This window comes from Tiliqua scincoides, chromosome 4, assembly GCF_035046505.1.
Source record: "Tiliqua scincoides isolate rTilSci1 chromosome 4, rTilSci1.hap2, whole genome shotgun sequence".
Lineage (NCBI taxonomy): Eukaryota > Metazoa > Chordata > Lepidosauria > Squamata > Scincidae > Tiliqua > Tiliqua scincoides.
The window spans coordinates 182,266,288-182,284,956 of record NC_089824.1 but is presented as its reverse complement, the minus strand read 5'-3'; the positions used below and the strand labels follow the sequence as shown (position 1 = coordinate 182,284,956).

General features: G+C 43.8%; 1 protein-coding gene across 1 annotated transcript; it reads right to left on the bottom strand.

Annotated features, from left to right (window-relative positions):
- Positions 1–1,331: 1,331 nt before the first annotated feature.
- DDX20 (DEAD-box helicase 20) lies at positions 1,332–11,197 on the bottom strand. Its single transcript, XM_066623773.1, has 11 exons — positions 10,991–11,197; positions 8,907–9,001; positions 7,964–8,132; positions 7,700–7,814; positions 7,448–7,590; positions 6,022–6,160; positions 5,398–5,460; positions 4,929–5,007; positions 3,919–4,024; positions 3,735–3,836; positions 1,332–2,758 (listed from the first exon to the last, which is right to left on the bottom strand). The coding sequence occupies exons 1-11, from the start codon at positions 11,184–11,186 to the stop codon at positions 1,659–1,661; spliced, it is 2,307 nt and encodes a 768-aa protein (XP_066479870.1). The 5' UTR covers positions 11,187–11,197; the 3' UTR covers positions 1,332–1,658.
- Positions 11,198–18,669: the final 7,472 nt, after the last annotated feature.

Sequence of the window (18,669 nt, the reverse complement as noted above, 5' to 3'; positions counted from 1 at the left end):
CAACTTTTTTTTTGCCTTTTAGACCATTCTGATGCCCACAGAGGCTGCAGGTGGTTTACGCACAGTCCCTGAAAGCAAGGGGAGCCCAGCTTCCCTTGCTTCTAGAGGGGGTATGCAGTACAGGCTGTGTGGGGGCCCAGCTGACCCAATCCACGGTTAAGTGAAACCACAGCCATGGAACCTGTGGGTAAGGGACCCCTCTGTACATGCAGGATGCAAACAGTGGCATAGTATGAAACACTACAGTAGGTCTAAAAATGCATTTCATTAGGAACTAAGATAGTACTCTATCTAAGATAGAGCCAGGGTGGTGTAGTGGTTTGGGAGGTGGACTTAGACCTGGAAGATTCAATGCCCCCTCAGCCACGAAGCTTCCTGAGTGACCTTGGGCCAGTCACTTTCTCTCAGCCTCACCCTCACAGGGTTGTTGTCAGGACAAGAAAAAGGGGAGCAGCTGTGTATAAAATGTGAAAAATACATAAATAAATACTCTGGATTAAATGATTTACATGGTAGAGTCCATTTTACCTTGAGGTTCTTCCTGACTCATTTTTTTCCAAAAAGAAGGTTGCTGCCCTCTAGTGATACAACCTAATACAAATCAGCCTTAAGGAAATATGTAGGTTCCATCAAGGCCCCATCAAGAGCTTTAAGTTTCTACTCCTTCCCCCATCTGAGAGCCCAATTCTGGGCTTGGCGCCACAGCCTCACAGACCGCCAAGCCGCAGAATGGTTAGTGGGGGCAGAGAGGTGGCGTTTCAGGGAGGGGGGAGGCCGGTGGGGGGCAGCAAGAGGGCGGGGGAAGGCGTGACGGGGAGGGGACAGGAGGTGTGACGGGGAGGGAGCAGGGAGGGAGGGAGGCTGGTCCATGGAGCTCCGCTCCATCGGATCCAAGGTGTTTGTGTGGCGCTCAGCGCCCTACATGAATACCTTTAACGCCGATCTTTAGGTTGGCAGTAAAGTGAGTAGCCCCATTGCGGGGCTGCTTCCCTTACGCAAGAGAAGGGAACTTTTGTCCACTTCTCCCAAGGTGCCGCCTGCGGTAGCCCAAGGTGCACAGGATCCGGTGGCAGCCCTTTTTGGTGCCGCCGAGGCTGGGCACCCCAGGCAGCTCAGGATTGGGCTGCCCGTTGCCTAAAATGTTTTGTCTTCTCATCCCTGCTATCTACTACTCAGTTCCTTAGAGGGCTAGAAGAGGAATGGGTTGGCCTGAAGAAAAAAAAATACATATTCTGGAGTGTCAGGTTCTCACACGTCTAATTAGTGAAGACTTTGCTGGAAAGCTATGTAGACATCTTCAGATAGTATGTAACCTACACTGAACAAAGATAAAAGACAAGAACTATTATATTTTATTCCATTTTTGAGAGTCAGATAAAAGTATTTTTCAGGTGTATAATCCCCAAATAAAATTCACCACCTGGAAGAAAAATGGTGCCATGTTTTTTTCATGTGACAGACAACAGGTTGAATGGAATGCCATAAAATACCCTTAGGAATTTACCCAATGGAAATGATGTTTGCACTGTTTATTGAACACGCATCTGTTACAATATTTCACCTTCTGAAATACACACATCAACTGAAAAACAAGGACATTAAGGATATAACTGTCCTGAGATACTATTAGTAAGTTTAGGTGGCAGGAGAGAGTATCTTCACTGACCATCCTTTAGCAGCTCTTGAAAATAGACTTCATTGGCACGATATGCAGACCACCTGCTCAACCGTTTCTGATACATTTGATAGTATGAATGAGAATTGGCTGCATAGTATTCCTGCCATGCCCAGTAATACGCTTTCCAGTAATCTTCATAACTCATATCCTCACGGTTCCCTGGGGGTGCATATTCTACAGTCTCTCTCTTGAAAGACTTGACAGGATGAGGCTGGTTAATTGGCCTACTTTGTTTCATATTTGGTTTAATTTTCTTTGGGAGACAAGGAGCCTCTTGAAACTTTTCTTGTTTCGGACTAGTACTGGACCTCCCAGCACATCTCTGAAGAGTCTCTTCTGTTGACAACACATCGTGATCCCTTTGCTGTGTATCAGAAGAGACCTGGACAGACAACTGGTCCTCCTCACTACAAATGGATGCACCAGAAGTGGAGGAAGAACTATCACTATCCAACTCTCCAGCTGAGGCAGCAGCTGTTGCTGCAGGCTTGCTAGATTCTACTGTTGCGCAATCCACAGCATCACTTTCTGGGTGTTGATGCTGCTCTCCAGGACCTGAATAGCTTCTTATGATTTCCACTTCTCTCTCAAGTCCTTCCTTAATGAAGTATTCATAGTCCTCAATAAGTTCAGCAATGCTGCATGTACTTGTGGACTGCTGGTTCTTAAAAGATGACAGGCAAGGGATCTTGGGGAGCATGCTTTTTAAGGCTTCCTGTTCCTGCTCTAGTTTGTGACGTTGCCCTGCAGTTTGGAGATCAGATTCCATCTGACATTTCTGCTGTGTGGTGCTATGGGAAGGCTGTGGATTCCTGGGTGCTGCCTTTGCCTTGGCATGCTCAGTTCTGCTTTTCAGTGACCTCTTCTGTCCGAGATCCTGTTTTGATTTAGCTGCAGCAGGACTTTCACAAGCAACAGGACAACTCTGTACACTGGTGCTTGCTGCTTTGTTCTGCCCTGTTCCCTCTGGTCTTTTAGCAGGAAGTAGAGAAGCATGCAGTGAAGCATTGGGGTACGGGACAGCTGTGACTTCAACATCCCAGCCTTCAAATTGATCCATCAATTCAGGAGGTATAGGTTCTTCATAACAGAGAAAAATGCCAGCAGTTAATAGCAATGCCAGAAAAACATTCTGCTTACTACAGACCATCACTAACTTTAAATTTCAACTTTTAATGCCTCCAATTATTCTTCCCATCCACATCATCTCCTACATATTGTAGCAAAAACATGTTTATTACTACAAGATTGTATCCCAAGGCAACTCTTTAGATCGATATACAATAATAAACCAGTAAAGAGAACCTGGGACATTTTTAACTTAATGAAACATATTTGAATGCTAGCACATCAGAAGCATTTTTACTAGACTGTTTTTAGTACTTAGTCTGGTAAAAAAGGCAGAAGACAATATACAAGGAGTTGCCAAATAATCACTGCAGAATAATCAGAGATGAAAAGTAGCTAAACAGAATCCACCTCTCTACATTCTATAACTTAACATCCTTGACACGTACTCTTTTGAAAACCTCTAAAAGGAAAAAGATTTCACAACCTCTAGACATTTTATTCCATTTCTGAACTGCTTAGTCATGTAAGAAAAGACATGCACTTTCCTGCACTTTAAAAACACTTTCCTGCAGTCTGACATCATTGTTTGTTGCTGTCTTCAGCAGACAGTTACCCTGTCACTCTCTCTAATCTTTCAATGACACCTCTCAACTCCTGTTCGAGCTATCATGCATTTTAAAAGCCACAAGATTTTTGCAAAATGTGCATCTCACAATATGTTACTTTATGTATTTGTACTTGTGATTATGCTCCCAAATCAAACTACTAAATTTGGCAAAGTCATAACAGCACACACGCCAATACATTGTTTCCCAAGATTTCCACTCAGGAAAAGACTCACCAACTACTATCATTTAGAGTAGTGAGACTACCTGTATGATTAGTTAGCTGTCCTTATTAACTCTCACATGGAAATATATGAGAGGGGGCACATTCAAAATTCAGGCACCAAATCCCCCTCCCCATCAATCAGAGACGATTGTACCTGGTAAAGGAAGAAGTCGAAGGTTACATTTCTGTGCAATTTTCATCATCATGGTCTCCTCTTCACCACGGCAGCAATATGTCACTGCTAGCCCTAAAGTTCCTGTTAAAAAGTGAGTGGTCAATTAGCAGAGAAAAATTAAGCCACTATCTGTATGGCATAACATGTTCAAAGTAGTGCTTACCAAAGCGCCCAGCTCTGCCAATCCGATGCATGTACGTTTCCCAGTCCAAAGGCACATCTAGGTTAATGACTAGATTCACCTTCTCAGCATCGATTCCACGGGAAGTCTAAAAGTGGGGAAGATGTTTGCAAAAGTCACTGTTGAGTAGGAAGTAAATCACATTATCTATTCAGACCTTCTCCAGGTTATTTTAGTGTGCTGTCATTAACAACTACAGATTCCCAAAGTTTTACAATTCATTTCACATGTGTACGTGTAGAAAGAAACAAATAAAGGTACAATGGTCCCTTTACTCTAGCTTAGGAGGAACCTCCCAATTAGGTTAACCTTTTCTCAAACAGCTTGTTACAGGGCATTAACTTGCTACAAATGCATTGACTATCCCATATTTTATCATAGGAATCAAGTGGTTCCCTGTGGTCAACTCATTCATCCACAGGTCTTAGATCTAGACCTGTTGAGCTTAACAAGGGGGCTGTATGATGTGTCCTCAGACCATGCCCTGGGACACTCACTAGTTGCAACCATTATTAAATCCAGAATATGCAAGGCATATTCAGGGCAGTTATTTCAATGTGACCCAGAAGCATAAAATTGTGATTTATACTGTATTTATTTCAATGTGATCTAGAGCACACATCTGGATCTCCTTCAAAGTGACTAGTCTAAAAATATTGATAATTAGATGACAGAATTCCAAGTACTATTTTGAATTCAAAATATCATTTGGACAATTTTAGAGAAAAAGATGTTTAAGCACATGCCAGAACAGGCAATGGAACTTCAGACAGGCCTTCAAGAAAGTAGAAGATAACAAGCAGCTGGTTGTCTTCTGATAAGGGCTCAATAATGCTTTTCTTATCAAAACCAATTTAGAATTTATCTAAGAGCAATGAAAATGCACTGTGTATCGCTCATTTTCAGAGGCAAGAGCGTGCTAGTTCTGGCTGGAGTTTCTAGAGCCATCAAGACAGAACTACATTAAATATATTCACAAGAGAAAAACTGACCAAATCAGTTGAAATCAAAACTCTGCAATGGAACTGCTTGAGTTTAGCCATGGCATCAAGTCTTTGGTTCTGATTCATACTGCCTAAGGAGAGCAAACAAATAGTCACATGCAGGAACAAGCCTTTCCTCCCCACCCCCATACAGTCATTATCGTAATTTACCAAGCAATTCCTCAAATTTTAGAGAAAACACAAAGCTGAACAGACTCAACCCATTATTAAAGTTGAAACTCAGTGAACTTGTATCCACACCTGAGGCACAGAATTCTACAATACTTAGTGTGCATGTTGACAGTAGAACATTTAAAATTATACCATAGAAATAAATATGCAGAAGTTTCTTAACTGCAAGAGAATATTCTGCTATGCACAATATGCAGCCCATACACACTTATGCCTTAAATACCACAAACTAACATTGTGCAAGTATCAAACTTCAGTAAAGGAAAACAGGAGGCAGCTTACAGACTTGCCTGAAATGCACTCAGCAGGAAAACCTTTCGATGTCAATATTTCTGCCAGGTGTTGAGCTCTAAAAAGACATCAAATCAACAGTATAAAGTTCAAATGTCTAACTAAAATGGGGGGCGGGAGAATAAATAACTTTTGATAACCACAGATATTGGTTTGAATTAGTAATTTAAAGTGTATTGTTCTTCGCACATTAAGGGCACAATCCTAACCCCTTATGTCAGTGCTTTCCAGCCAATGGGACGTGTGCTGCATCCTGCAGTTGGGTGTCACTCACAGAGGCCTCCTCAAAGTAAGGAATGTTTGTTCCTTTATCTCGGAGCTTCACTGCTGGAAAGCACTGACATAAGGGGTTAGGACTGCACCCTAAGTTACCCTTTGGCTAGAATCTCTCCCCCTTTTTTTCACAGCACTGTGAAAAGTTCTCTGAAAAATTAAAAGTAAAAATTCAAAGTTCAAAGAAGAAAAAAATTGAGAAAAAAGGAACCTGAGGCTTTTTACAAAGGATTCTATCATTAAATTAAAATGAACCATATATGGTGCACAATATTTGATAAACATCCCGGGATTGATAGAACCATGACATCTTTTTTGAAAACCTATTTATTATTACAAAAATTACCGGCTATGTAGATTTGAAAAGACCAAGGCCTGGTTGAAGGGAATCTTGCTGAAGAGCTCCTGTAAGTGCTCAGCTTTCTCCTCAAAAGTCTTATGAGGTAATGGGTGAGAATTCACAACTTTGAAGTATTGCTTCAACCCTATTCAATGGATGAAGACAGGATGGAATTAAGTATCACACTTGCACAAACATAAAAATGCTCCTTGGAGGAAAGGCAGGACACATTAAGTAATTAATAAAGTTTTGAAACAAAAATGTATCCTTGATTCATATTTTTTAGTTACAGAATAAATTGTACACCTATTTCCAGCACCTACTGATGAGGTAAACTCTGGAATGTATTTATTCAAGGACTTATACCCTGCCTTTCATTCTCTAAAGAATCCCCCATAGCAACTTAAAACATATTAAAAAACATTAATGCATAAACAAAACCCATCCAAAAAATCAATTAAAAATAATTGATAATGAAAGCAGAGAAAAACAAGCTACAATGAGATGAAACTAAATGCCTGTCTAAACAGAAATGATCTTACTGAACTGCAAAAAACCAAATAGGACTTGAAGGGAAGGGAGGCCAAAGGCTACAACAAAGGCCTTTTCATGAATACCACACATCAGACTTAAGTGTTGAACAAAGTGAGTGCACAGATTCATATGGGGCGACATGGAGACCAATCCTAAACTGGTCCAGAGCTGGCGCTGAGCCCTCACGCTGGGTGCCATAAACATACCGTAAAGCACATTTACTGCACTTGGTGAACAGGAAGCACTGGCACTAGGCCTGTGCCTGCCAGCGTTGGACCCAAAGCTGGCAGGAAGAAGACATACCACCACTGGGGGTTAAGTGCAATTGCCGGGTGATGGTGTGGCCTCTGGTAGGTGGGAGACGCAATCAGCGGACCTCTGCTTCACCATATCCTGCACATATCCTATCCAGAAGGCTAAACACAGAGTCTCTCAAGATTGCACTGGCAAAATAGCTGGTGCAGACTTGAGAAGCTCCACTGCAGGGTTTGGGGCTTTCTCTGGGGTAGGGGGACAAAAGTCCCTAAGGAAACCTCCAGATGCTTCCCAGCACCCGCTGGATACAGAGGTAACCGTTTTGGCACCACTACTCCAGTAGGTACTAGGAAGCTTAGGATTGGGCTGTCGGTCCTCTAATAAATTGGTCCCAGGTTGTTAAGGGCATTAAAGGTTAATTCTTCTGAAGTGAGAGCTAGGAATGCTTGCTCTCAATATTCTGCTGGCTATTTTATAGATTGTTATTCAAATAAATCAGTTAAAAGATAAAGACATTATCAAGACATTATTATCATTGTGTGTGGTATAATTAACTAGATACACATATTTTAAGGAGTATTATAATTTCAGCTGAGTTGATCTTTATTTGATAAGTCAGTTAGCAAGAACACAGCATACCTACCAATGAGACTTGGGTCAGTGGGATTCAACTGTATGAAGGTGGGATCCCTCATGTACCTACACAAAGTATTGGCCAAGGATTCAGGATAGGTGGCTGAAACAGCCAACATCTGCTTGTTGGCAGGTAGAGAAGAGTAAATCCAACTATGGGAAAAGGGCAACAAAGAAAGTACAATTCAGAGCAAATGGTTCAAACAGGCACACTTTTTAGAAACAAAACTTGCATAAATGATTACTAGTGGACTACTCTTACTTGACTTGCTCCTGGAAACTGCCTTCTTCCAGAAGTTTATCTGCTTCATCAAGAATGAAGAGACGAATGCTGGCTGTATTCAGATAGTCCAATTCTATGAGTTGCTTTATGCGACCTGCCCCCCCCAAAAAAAATTTTAATCAGTCTCTTTAGCATCTCAGATATTAACAGAAAAAAGTAAATATATATTCTTGCAGTATATGATAACATTTCACAAAAATACAACTCAAATGATGTTTTGTATATTAAGAATTACCCACTTACCAGGAGAGCCTACTGCTATGTGACACTTCTTCAGCTTCATTTTATCTTGGTTTAATGGGGTTCCTCCTATGAAGACATGACATTCCAACCCTTCCATTTTGATCCCAATTGTTGTAATAACTGCATGAATCTGAACAGCAATTTCTCGGGTAGGAGCTAAGATCAAAATCTGAAATAGTGAAGGTGAATGAATAACTCTGAATGAACTTGAGAGACAAAAGAAAAAAAAATAGACCCATGGTCTTTCCTGCTAGAATACAGCTCCGATCAATAACAATCCCCCTATTAATAGCATTTATATGGACAGTTGAAAATATCCTCAGTTTTCGCCACATATTATCTTAATATTGGATTTAAGTTCCGTTATATTCAAAGGGGCTTACTCCCAAGAAAATGTGTATAGGATTGCAGACTAAGCCCTCAAAAAAAAAAAAAAAAGGCTTACAAAGATATTCTAGAATAGCAGTCTAGGTGCATATAGTTACACTGACATTGTCCACAGAAGTAAGGTTGGAACAAAACAATCATCAATCTACCAAGGCAGAAAGATGAGTTCTGTGCTTAAAGTTAAAGATATAGGCTTCAGGAAATAACATTTTAACTTCAAAGTTCTAAACGAATACGACAAATACATGATTTCAATTTTGCTTTCAGGTTCAAAGTGCATCATATTTGAAAGGACAAAGGGCAATGCTCCCCGTTTCAGGAAAAACTAACTACAGATAAAGTATGAAAGCATTTGCAAACCAGAAAAAAGTTTATGGCCATTATACTTTAGGCTATCAACATCCCAAAAGATTCATGCATGTGAGTGAGTGAGTACAAATTTTTAGCAGACTATCATTAAAGATTTGTAAAGGTGTTTTCAACTATGCAAGTCACATGTTCCCCCCCCCCCAAAAAAAAAAAACCCACAACATACATGCATGCCCACGGTGCTCACCTGTGTAACTGGGCTTTCCAGGATAAGAGAATCAAGTGCAACAGTGGAGAACACACAGGTTTTACCAGTTCCAGATTTTGCTTGCACAATGAGATCTGAAAGGGACAGAAAATGAACAAATAAGGAAACAGCCCTATATATCACCAAAATAACATGACAAGGAGTTCCATAATTAAGATATTAGTCTTTGCCTTAATCCAGGTCTTCCTTAGATGTTTCATAAACCTTCAATCACAAAAATAGTTACAGACAATCTCTCCAAGAAAAGTTTGATTATTGCCACTGATCTTTTTCCATAATATGCTGCCACAATAAAATGCTGAATACGTACTAGGTCATGCTCTCTTTCAGCATGACAGCACATGCCATATGGCAGTGTTCTTCAACCTTGGAGTTGGTATGCCAATGGGGTTGCAAAGCATCAGTTGTGGGGTTGCAGCAAGACCACTGGACTAGAGCACCACCAGGTAAAGGAGGAGGCATCTTGTGTACCTTCTTCATCTTCAGGTACCAGGAGATTGTGTCCCAGTCTGCTCAAGATTCTTAGCAAATGTGCTAAAATAGCTTTCACTAACGACAGGCTTCATGGTAACTTTTCTGCTCTCTCCAATAAGGATATTTGGTTTATAGTGGACAGTGCTGGGAGGGCATCACATGGGCAGACTCTGGATAAGGATGGGAATGGGCAGAGAGGATCCTATGAAGAGGGTCGGGACTGATGGTGGGGTCTCCAGTCTCATACTTTATTTATATACTGGGGTTGGCTGTGAGAAAAGAGCGTTCATGTAGGGTGCCACGCCCCACACAAATGCTCTAGATCTGGTGGATCCACCTCCCTCCCTCCCTGGCACACCTCCAACCCACCCTCTCCCTGCCTACCGGTCACGTCTCCTCCCCGCCCTCTACCCACCTCCTCCCGCCCCTGCTTACCTTACTGTGGCTCAGCGGTCCATGCGACCACTGAGTGGGGGAGGCCAGGTGCCTGCCCAGCACTACCCTGCCCCGTGCTACCCCAGTGCCGGCCAGCACTGGGCTAGCACAGCGCTCGCCTGGTGGTAAGGCTCGCAAATGTGCCTTACTGCACATTTGTGACAGTGTGCGGCAGCAGTAAGCCAGTGCATCAAGCTCAGGCTCTGAAAAGCTCTCCTAATCTCTAGCTTCTGGTCATCAAACCAAATATCACATAAGGATCAACAGCTGAAAAACACATAAATTTGAAATAGCAGTGACTATGTTCAGTCGCAAACATATTTAACAATGTGAGGGGTACAATTTATGGAAATGGGCTGCCAAGGGGTACGCCAGTGAATAAAACCACTAGGAACCACTGCTGTGCTACCTATAACTTTCTGCTTTCCCCTCTCTATGTACCCCAATTTCGTGCTTTGTCCTCTGATTTTGTTAAATGTTTTGTTTTAATAAAGAAAACAGTTGCTATTACACATCCCTAGCACAACCCAATTTTGAATGAAAGTCAATGCTGATGCCTCCAAGAGCCTGCAAGGCTTCCTAGGCAGATCTGCATGCAAAAAATAATAAAAAAAAGCTATCATAAAAAGAACCCCACTGGACCAGGCCAAAGGCCCATCTTGTCCAGCTTCCTGCATTTCATGGTGGCCCACCAGATGCCTCGGGGAGCACACCTGGTGCCCTCCCTTGTATCTGACATCCTAAGGCAGCCCACCTCTGAAACCAGAGGCTGGCACATACCTGCCGTGACTTGCAACCTGTGATGGACTTTCCTCCAGAAATCTGTCCAGTCCCCCCCTTAAAGGTCTCTAGGCAAGATGCCGCCACCACTTCCTGTGGCAGGGAGTTCCACAGACTAACCTGAGATATGCATCTTGAAAGCCACTGTGTCAGAAGGCAAGGCCTGGCTCCTGCCATCAACCTCAAAAGCACATGGTTCAACCCAAATCCCCCCATCATCCTATAAGTCAGTCCTACTGGATACAGTATTCCACCCTCCCTTCCGATCCACCGCCTTCCTCTCACAGCAGGCCACACCCCTACAAAACGCCACGCCCCTGCCCATGGCCCATGGCCACGCCCCCATACTCATGCCCACGCCCCCCACTCCTCACCAAGCCCACAGCGTCCCAAGGGTATAGCCTTGAGCTGCACCGGGGACGGCCTCAGGAACCCGGCGGCCTTGAGCCCTTCCAACACCGGGGCAGAGAGCAGCAGCGACCCAAAGTCCTCGGGCCCCTCCGGCACCAGGACGTCCCGAGTGCGCATCCAGCTTTCCGCCGCAGCCGGAGCCGTCTCGGGCGCCGCCATCTTGTAACGGCCTTCTCGCTGGAGTTCTCGCGAGAAGGAGTAAGGCGAGAACGGTGGAATTCTCGCGAGAAGAAGGAGAGCGGCGGGAACTGGAAGAGAAGCGCGCGCACCGCGGGTGGGGCTGTTGGGGAGGGGAGGCGCCTGGGGCTGGGAGCGCGCGCAGCCTGAACGTTCCAAGGGATTCGTGATGGGCAGGGAGGGCTCGTGGCCTGCTGCTCGTCTCGCAGCTGGGTGCAAGTTTTGCTCGTTTACTTGCGAGCAAGCCTGTGGAAATCAGTGGGCTTTCTCTGAGTAAAGGTGCAGGAGTACAACCCAAGCCTACGCATGTCTACTCGGAAGCAAGTCCCATTCTAGTCAATGGAGCTTACTCATGGGAAGGTGTGGACAGGACTGCAGCCTCAGAGCCCAATCCTGTACCTGTCTACTCAGAAGTAAGTCCCGTTCTAGTCAATGGGACTTACTCCCAGGAAAGCGTGGGCAGGATTGCAGCCCTAGTAGATTCTGTTTCTGCAGGCAGTTCTGTGCCAGGAGGAGCAGTGCAGGTGAGGCAGAGCCATGGAATGGATAAGAAGCACCACAGCTGCCCTGTCTGCTGAACCTGAGAAAGCTGGTGTGAGGAGAGCCTCCTGTCAGCAGGCAGGGCAGCTGTGCTATTTTTCCATGGACTGTGTTGAACTGGTTCTGCCTCACCCGCCCCACATTCTGTGCATGTTTAGTCAGACGTAACCTCCATTGAGTTCAGTGCTTACTCCCAGGTAAGTATGATGACGATTATACCAAGGGCCCAAGTCTAAGCTTCCCCTTTCCTGGTGTCCAAATTGCCACTGCTGTTTACTGTGGGGCCAGGGAAGCTGCCACAGGTCTCCTTACAGCAAGGGGGTCAAACTTAAGGCCCGGGGGCTAGATGCGGCCCACAGAAGCTTTTTATCCGGCCCTCAGGCTCTCAGCTGCTGAGCCGTGCTGAGGTGGCACTGCTGAAAGGGCAGCCCACTTGAAAACTGAGCTCTCCCATATCTTGAAACATGTATATTTTCTCTTCTGTCATTTGCAGCTAATGAGTTTCCAAGTGAGAAAAAGTGCTTATTTTTGGTTATGACCAGTTTAATGGCATCACTTCCTGCCCAATGGCATCACTTCCAGCTCTCAGAAGGCATCATGAATGCTATTCTGCCCTCTGTATGAAACGGGTTTGACACCCCTGCCTTAGAGTAAGGGAACAGTGGTTCCCTTACCCCAGTGGTTCCCAAACTGTGAACCATGGCTCTCCGGGGAGGCGTGGTAACAACCAGGGGAGCCATGGAATTCTTGTAAAAAAAAAACCCTATACAATGTAATAGGATTGTAACCCTAATGGGAAACCATGACCAATGACCCAGTAGGTCAAGGGAGCCACCGTTCAAAAAACGTTTGAGAGCCACTGCCTTACCCCATGTTGAGCCCTGGCAGCCCCAGTGGGTCTACTCCAGTGCTTCTCAACCAGTGGTACTTGAGGTAGTGTCCAGTGGTTCTTGTGGGAACCGTAGAGCCTCCCCCCAGCTGCCCCCCCCACCTGACCAGCAATGTAACCCGACAAGCAGCAGTAGGCGGCTTGGCTTGTTGGGAAGAGCTCTAGTGTGTATGTGTCTTGTGCTCCAAAAAGAACACTCCTGAGCCTCTTGCCAGTGTTTGTCATTGTGTCTGGACTCCCATCCAGAGTTGACTGGTGATGACATCATCTCCAGTTATTTCCAGTGGTACTTATAGGTACCATGCAAAGTGGTACTTTGGGGGACAAACATTGAAACACACTGGTTTATTCAGATCTGCGCCTGCTATTTTGTCGGTGCAGACCAAGGGAACCATGTCTCTCTCTGGCTCGGGATGGGGTATAGAATGCAGCAGCAGCCTCTGCTGCTGTCCCCTACTCCTTCCCTCCCTCTGCCCAGTTCTGCCCCCTCCCCATCTTTGCCCCAAAAAGTGTCCCCGCCACCCAGTGGGGAATCTTACTGCTCTGCGCTCCTCCTGGGGAGCCAGGGGCACAGAAGCCCAGTGCTGACTGGCGCTGGTGTCTCTGCTTACACTGCAGACTCACTGGCAGAGGTGAAGTGCCTTATGGCACTTTCATGGCAGCAGTTGCCTGGGCAACATAGGAGCTAGTGGCACTGACTGGGCTCAGGATTGGGCTGCCCATGGTTTCTGTTGCCCCAGTATTACCACATACTTCTGCTTGGGCTCTAAGGCATAAAAGCTGAATAAAGTATTAAGGCAGATTGATGGAATATTGTCAGTTTAAACTTGGGTGACCTCTGGTGGTTTCCAGGGTGCATACACTAAAACAAAACACTCCCTATTTTAGTAAAGCCCTTAGACAAGGAATGGACCCCATCACAGTGCTGCAATGATGAAAGAAGCTGCTTCTGCTGAAATGCTCCCTTTTCTGTTAAATACATGTTTTATTGCATCTCTAACCTGCCTTTGCTTGTAGTGGAGCTTATAATAGTTAAGAAGTAAAGTCTATATAGTGTCATTTTCGGTATGGCAAAACTTTTAGGCAACTTATCAAAAGTGTTACTGAGCATGAGACTAAGGGCACAATCCTAACCAGGTTTACTCAGAAGTAAGTTCTATTGTGTTCAATGGGTCTTACTCCCAGGAAAGTGAGATTAGGATTTCAGCCTTAATGTGGTTATTTTAATGTATTAAGGGTGCAGTCCTAACCCCTTATGTCAATGCTTTCCAGCATTGAAATAAGGGCAATGCAGCTCAGAGGTAAGGGAACAAACATTCCCTTACTTTGAGGAGGCCTCCGTGAGTGACACCCAACTGCAGGATGCAGCACACGTCCCATTGGCACCACTATGCCAGTGCTGGAAAGCACTGACATAAGGGGTTAGGATTGTGCCCTAAATCAAAGCCCCTCTTTTATGTATTGAAATGGTTTTATATCACATCCTAGCCCTGATGCTTAACAGATTAAAGATTGCAGCTGTAAATATATGCATCAGAATTTCTTTGTCATTCTCCAGGTTAGTATACAGTGCATTAGGGCTGCCAACCTTTTTACTGACCCCTGCTCTTGTGTCTTGATAGCAAGCCATTCACTAGCAAGCTGCAATTGGGATGGCCATTTGGAGTGGTGCAGTTGGGATGGTACTACCATTCACTAGCAAGTCGCAATTGGGGTGGCCTCAGAGGTTGGCCATACAGGGTACTTGCTAAGGACCCACATCATTCAGCGGGCGCACCTGGCTGGGAGTCCTCTGAAACTTCAGGGTTGGTGGCAGAGCCTAATCCATCACTGGGGGTAGGCAGGGGCACCATGGGTGCACAACGTCGGGCTGTACTCTAGGGTTCCCAGAAACCTTCCACCAGCACCTGTGGAATAAAAAGCTTCACCCGCTTATCTTTGCACACCCAGCTCCTGTGAAAGGCAAAGGAAGAGGCCAGATTCCCCTGAGTTAGGTGGCAACTAAGAGGTGGCAAGCCAACTCTTTCAAAGTTTTCCTTTTGTTTCTCCTCATTCAATAAGTTTAATTTCTGATGTTCTGCTATTTCTCTTAGGATTGTTTGGTATAGAAGAATCCTTTGGAACAGTCATTGGAGTCTGTGCAATTGTGGATAAGTGGTTGACTAAGAAGACAACGGCAACAGTTGAAACAGATGAGGATGAGCTTTCAACAACAAATTCAGAGCAACAACAAAGAAAGAGAAGGGAAGAAAGAGCATGCCTCATCCCTTCTTAGTTTGCAAATTGCAAAAGCTGGTGAGCCGCACGCAGTTGCAGAGTCTACTGCTCCCAGCAATAAAAGATGTGGTGAGAATTATGTTTGATGGTAAGAAGTTAAAAGAAATTGAAACATTTCTGATTTCAGGTGATATAGTTGCATGCAGAATCAATGAAATGTCCCAATGAGTGGAGGATCTGTTGGTTCAAAGAGTCAGTGAAAGTGAATTTTACTCACTGCAACTGGACGCATTTGCGAATGTAGTAGATTTGCTTGTTTTCGTATGTTACATATGGGACAACAAACCCCATGAAGATATGTTGTGCTGTGAACCAATTATTCAAGATACTAGTGAGGAAATATTCAACATCCTTGATACTTACATAAAAAAGAAAGGTCTGGACTGGATGAAATGTGTTGGAATATGTACTGATGGTGCCCAGGCTATATGTGGTAAACAGAACGGTGTTGTGGCTCGAGTGCTTGAAGTTTGTCCAAATGCTTCATGGACTCACTGCAACTTTCACAGGGAAATGTTTGTATCAAAGTCTATGCCTGATAGTTTGAAAAATGTTTTGAACACTTCCATTAAAATAGTGAAAGTCATAAAGTTGGGACTGTTTCACTCACGCTTATTTGAAAAGCTGTGTGAGGAGATAGGCAGTACCCACGAATCATTTCTTTTGCACACTGGGTCACATTGGCTGTCGAGGGGGGAAATGCTAACAAGGCTTGTGGAACTCCGTGAAGAAACCGCAGTGCTTCTGGACGACATAGGGGATTTAGCAAATACCTTCCGTGGTGCAAAATTTGTTTTAGAGCGCAAGGATTTAGCAAAAATATTACGTGACGAGGAATTTGTCTGAGAGCTCACATATTTGGCAGACATATTTTCAAAACTTAATGAGCTGAATTTGGACTTACATTGGATTGTTCCGTTCCTTGTATTTGATGTTCATTACAAAATTCAAGGTTTCATCAAAAAACTTGTCTTGTGGAAGAACATTGAAGACTGCAAGTATGGCTGTTTCGAAACATTTGAAAGGTTTATAATGGAAAATGAGGTGGAAGTTGCTGATGGAACAATTACCGAGATCTCTGCTCATTTGAATGTGTTGAGAGAGCATTTTGATTATTACTATTTTGAAGAAATGCAAAACTGTCAGCAAAAGAACTGGATTGCAAATCCATTTCAGGGCAACCTGACGACTGGTATTTTAACAAAGGCTGATGAAGAACTCATCCATCTGTCTGAAGACCAAACATGCTTTAACCACAGTGATTTGACACAGTTCTGGCTGTCTGTTCAGCAAACATTTCTCTTTCTTTGGAAACTTTGAAGGTACTACTCCCGTTCTTATCTTCATACATCTGTGAAGTTAGATTTTCAGCAATGGTACAACTTTACAACAATTTAGAAAATAAACTGCAGTTGTCAAACTACTTGCGCCTGAAAATAACTGATATTGATGTGGATGTTGATGCCATTATGAGCAGTAACCAGAAATGATGCACCCTTCAAACGTGCCTCATTACAAGAACATAATTTTGGGGGGTAATATATATATATAAGCAGAATAACAAATAAGCTGATTTATGTTGAAAATATTGTACCATGAAAACTATGAAAAATAAGTTTGTTCTCAACAATTATTAATACATTTGTTCACATTTTTTTGTCTAATAAAGCTAGGTGAGTTTTTCACATCTTTTGTCTAATAAAGTTAGGTGAGTTGAGATTGTTGTTTTAAAAAGTGGGTTACAGTGCTAAAAAGTGGGAAACTGCCCTAGCTAGTAATTCATAATATTATAACTGTTGCACATGCTGTTCCTCACCAGAAGAGGGTGCAATGTCTGCATGGAATGTGACTTGTGTTTATGTTTGCTTTATACGTGCCCTGTAAATCAAAATTATGTTTATTCTGAATTTCTGAACCCCATATCAATGTGAAAAGTGTAATTTTGGGTAAGATATGTTTTTTTATTTTTTTAACCTGTGACTTACTAGATTTACATCCCCTCTTGTATCATGGAACTCAGGACAGCATCTTTCTAGGTCCCAAACCATCACTGATTAACGGTGCAATCCTATACACACTTACCTGGAAGTAAGTCGCATTGATGTAAATTAGGCATTGACCAGACCTTAGCTTACAGTGCAATCTTATGCATGTCTGCTCAGACGCAAGTCCCATCATGGTCTATTGGGCATACTCCAAGAAAGTGTACATAGGATTATATTCCAGAGTAAATAAGTGGGATGTAGCTCTAGAAATTTAGACTTATCTAAACATCTAACGTATTTCCAAACTTACAGCTGCTGGGATCACATCACTCAGTCTTTTTTGTTACAAGGCATTTAAAGGTGGATCTTGGTATCAGTTGTTAGTCAAATCAGTGGATACCAAATCATTGGATATTGAGGTCCACCTCTATTCATGTGTGCTGCAAATTTAGTGAAGGGGCTGCACATAATTATAACAGTACAGGGCTCAGTGGGCTAGTCAAAATGTGTTCATGGGCTAGGTGAGGCTCTTAGGCCATAGTTTGGGGACCTCATTATAAATCGACATTTGGATTGTGCAGCATGCTTGTTTTTTTACTGGCACAACATGGCAGACCCTATGGATTGACTTTTGTTGCCTAATGGCAGAGCTGTTTTTCAATTTGCTGTTATATTGCTATGAATGTTGTACATTGAAATGGTACCCATCATTTGGAATACTATTTGCCATTTCCTTTTTGATTGCATAAAAGCTTATGCCTCATTAACAGCCCAGTCCTAACTAAATCCCCACCCCCACCCCAATGCAGTGGTGCATGCACAGGCTGCACTGCATCCCTCGGGAATTTTGGTTGCTGGAGGTCTCCTTGGTGTAAGGGGACATTTGTCTCCTTGCCCTGGGGTAATGCCCAGCAAGTGAAATAGATCAACTCAGCAAATAAGGTCCAGGAAGAGGGATAGGATACAGTGCGCTGACATCACCAATTCTGTCCCCTCCCAGGCCTAGGCTGCCTCGCCCCCTGTTCCATCCCTTCCCCGCCTGTGTGCTGGGTTTACCTGCTCCATCAGATGTCCCTGTGTACACTGGTGCCAGCAGAAAAGATCCGGCCTTCCCACATGTGCTGCTGGGAAATGCACTCTCTAAAAGCGACTTATGGGGCTTTTGCAACAGTGTGAAGGCCTGGTACACTGGCCAAACATATTCCCCCAGTGCACCCCTTGCATAGGATTGGACCATAACTAAAAGTACTTTAATTTTTTCACAGCTTTGGAATACTCTTCTTGTGATTAGCATGAGTGACATCTGAAAATGTTGCAATTTGCAAGATGTCCAGAATGGTAGCTGTTTGGGTAGGGTAGGGTCACATCCTGCACTTGGGGTGAGGTGGGTACATGAATGACAGCAAGGGGGGCAGCTGAAGGTTTTGGTATGCATTGGACGTCTAATGCATCACAAGAATGATTAAATGGGCAGCCCTGTTGCTAACACAGCAGGCACACACAATCTAAAGGAGGGAATATTGGAACACAGGCATTGTTCCCACTAAGCTGTGCTGCCGCATAGCTTGAAACTGAGCTCCTCTGAGCTCAAATTCCCAGAAGTCAGTGATGATGGCAACATCATCTCCAAGTGCTCTAGAAGCGTCCCTGCATAACCAAAAGAAGAGGTCCATGCGGTGGCATGAAGAATTACAGAGAACCCTGATCACAAGTGATATAATGTGCTTTTAAAGCTAGCATAGCACCAATGCTTATGAAGAGACCAGCAGAGTGA

Bases quoted from the DNA above. Each gene is read 5' to 3' on its own strand.
- DDX20 (XM_066623773.1), bottom strand. From the start codon at position 11,186: ATGGCGGCGCCCGAGACGGCTCCGGCTGCGGCGGAAAGCTGGATGCGC. The intron at 9,002-10,990 runs GTGAGGAGTGGG...TGTCCCTTTCAG, and splicing joins CTTGGGACGCTGTGGGCTTG to ATCTCATTGTGCAAGCAAAA. The intron at 5,461-6,021 runs GTAATTTTTGTA...ATGTCTTTTTAG, and splicing joins TTTTCAAATCTACATAGCCG to AGCTCAACACCTGGCAGAAA.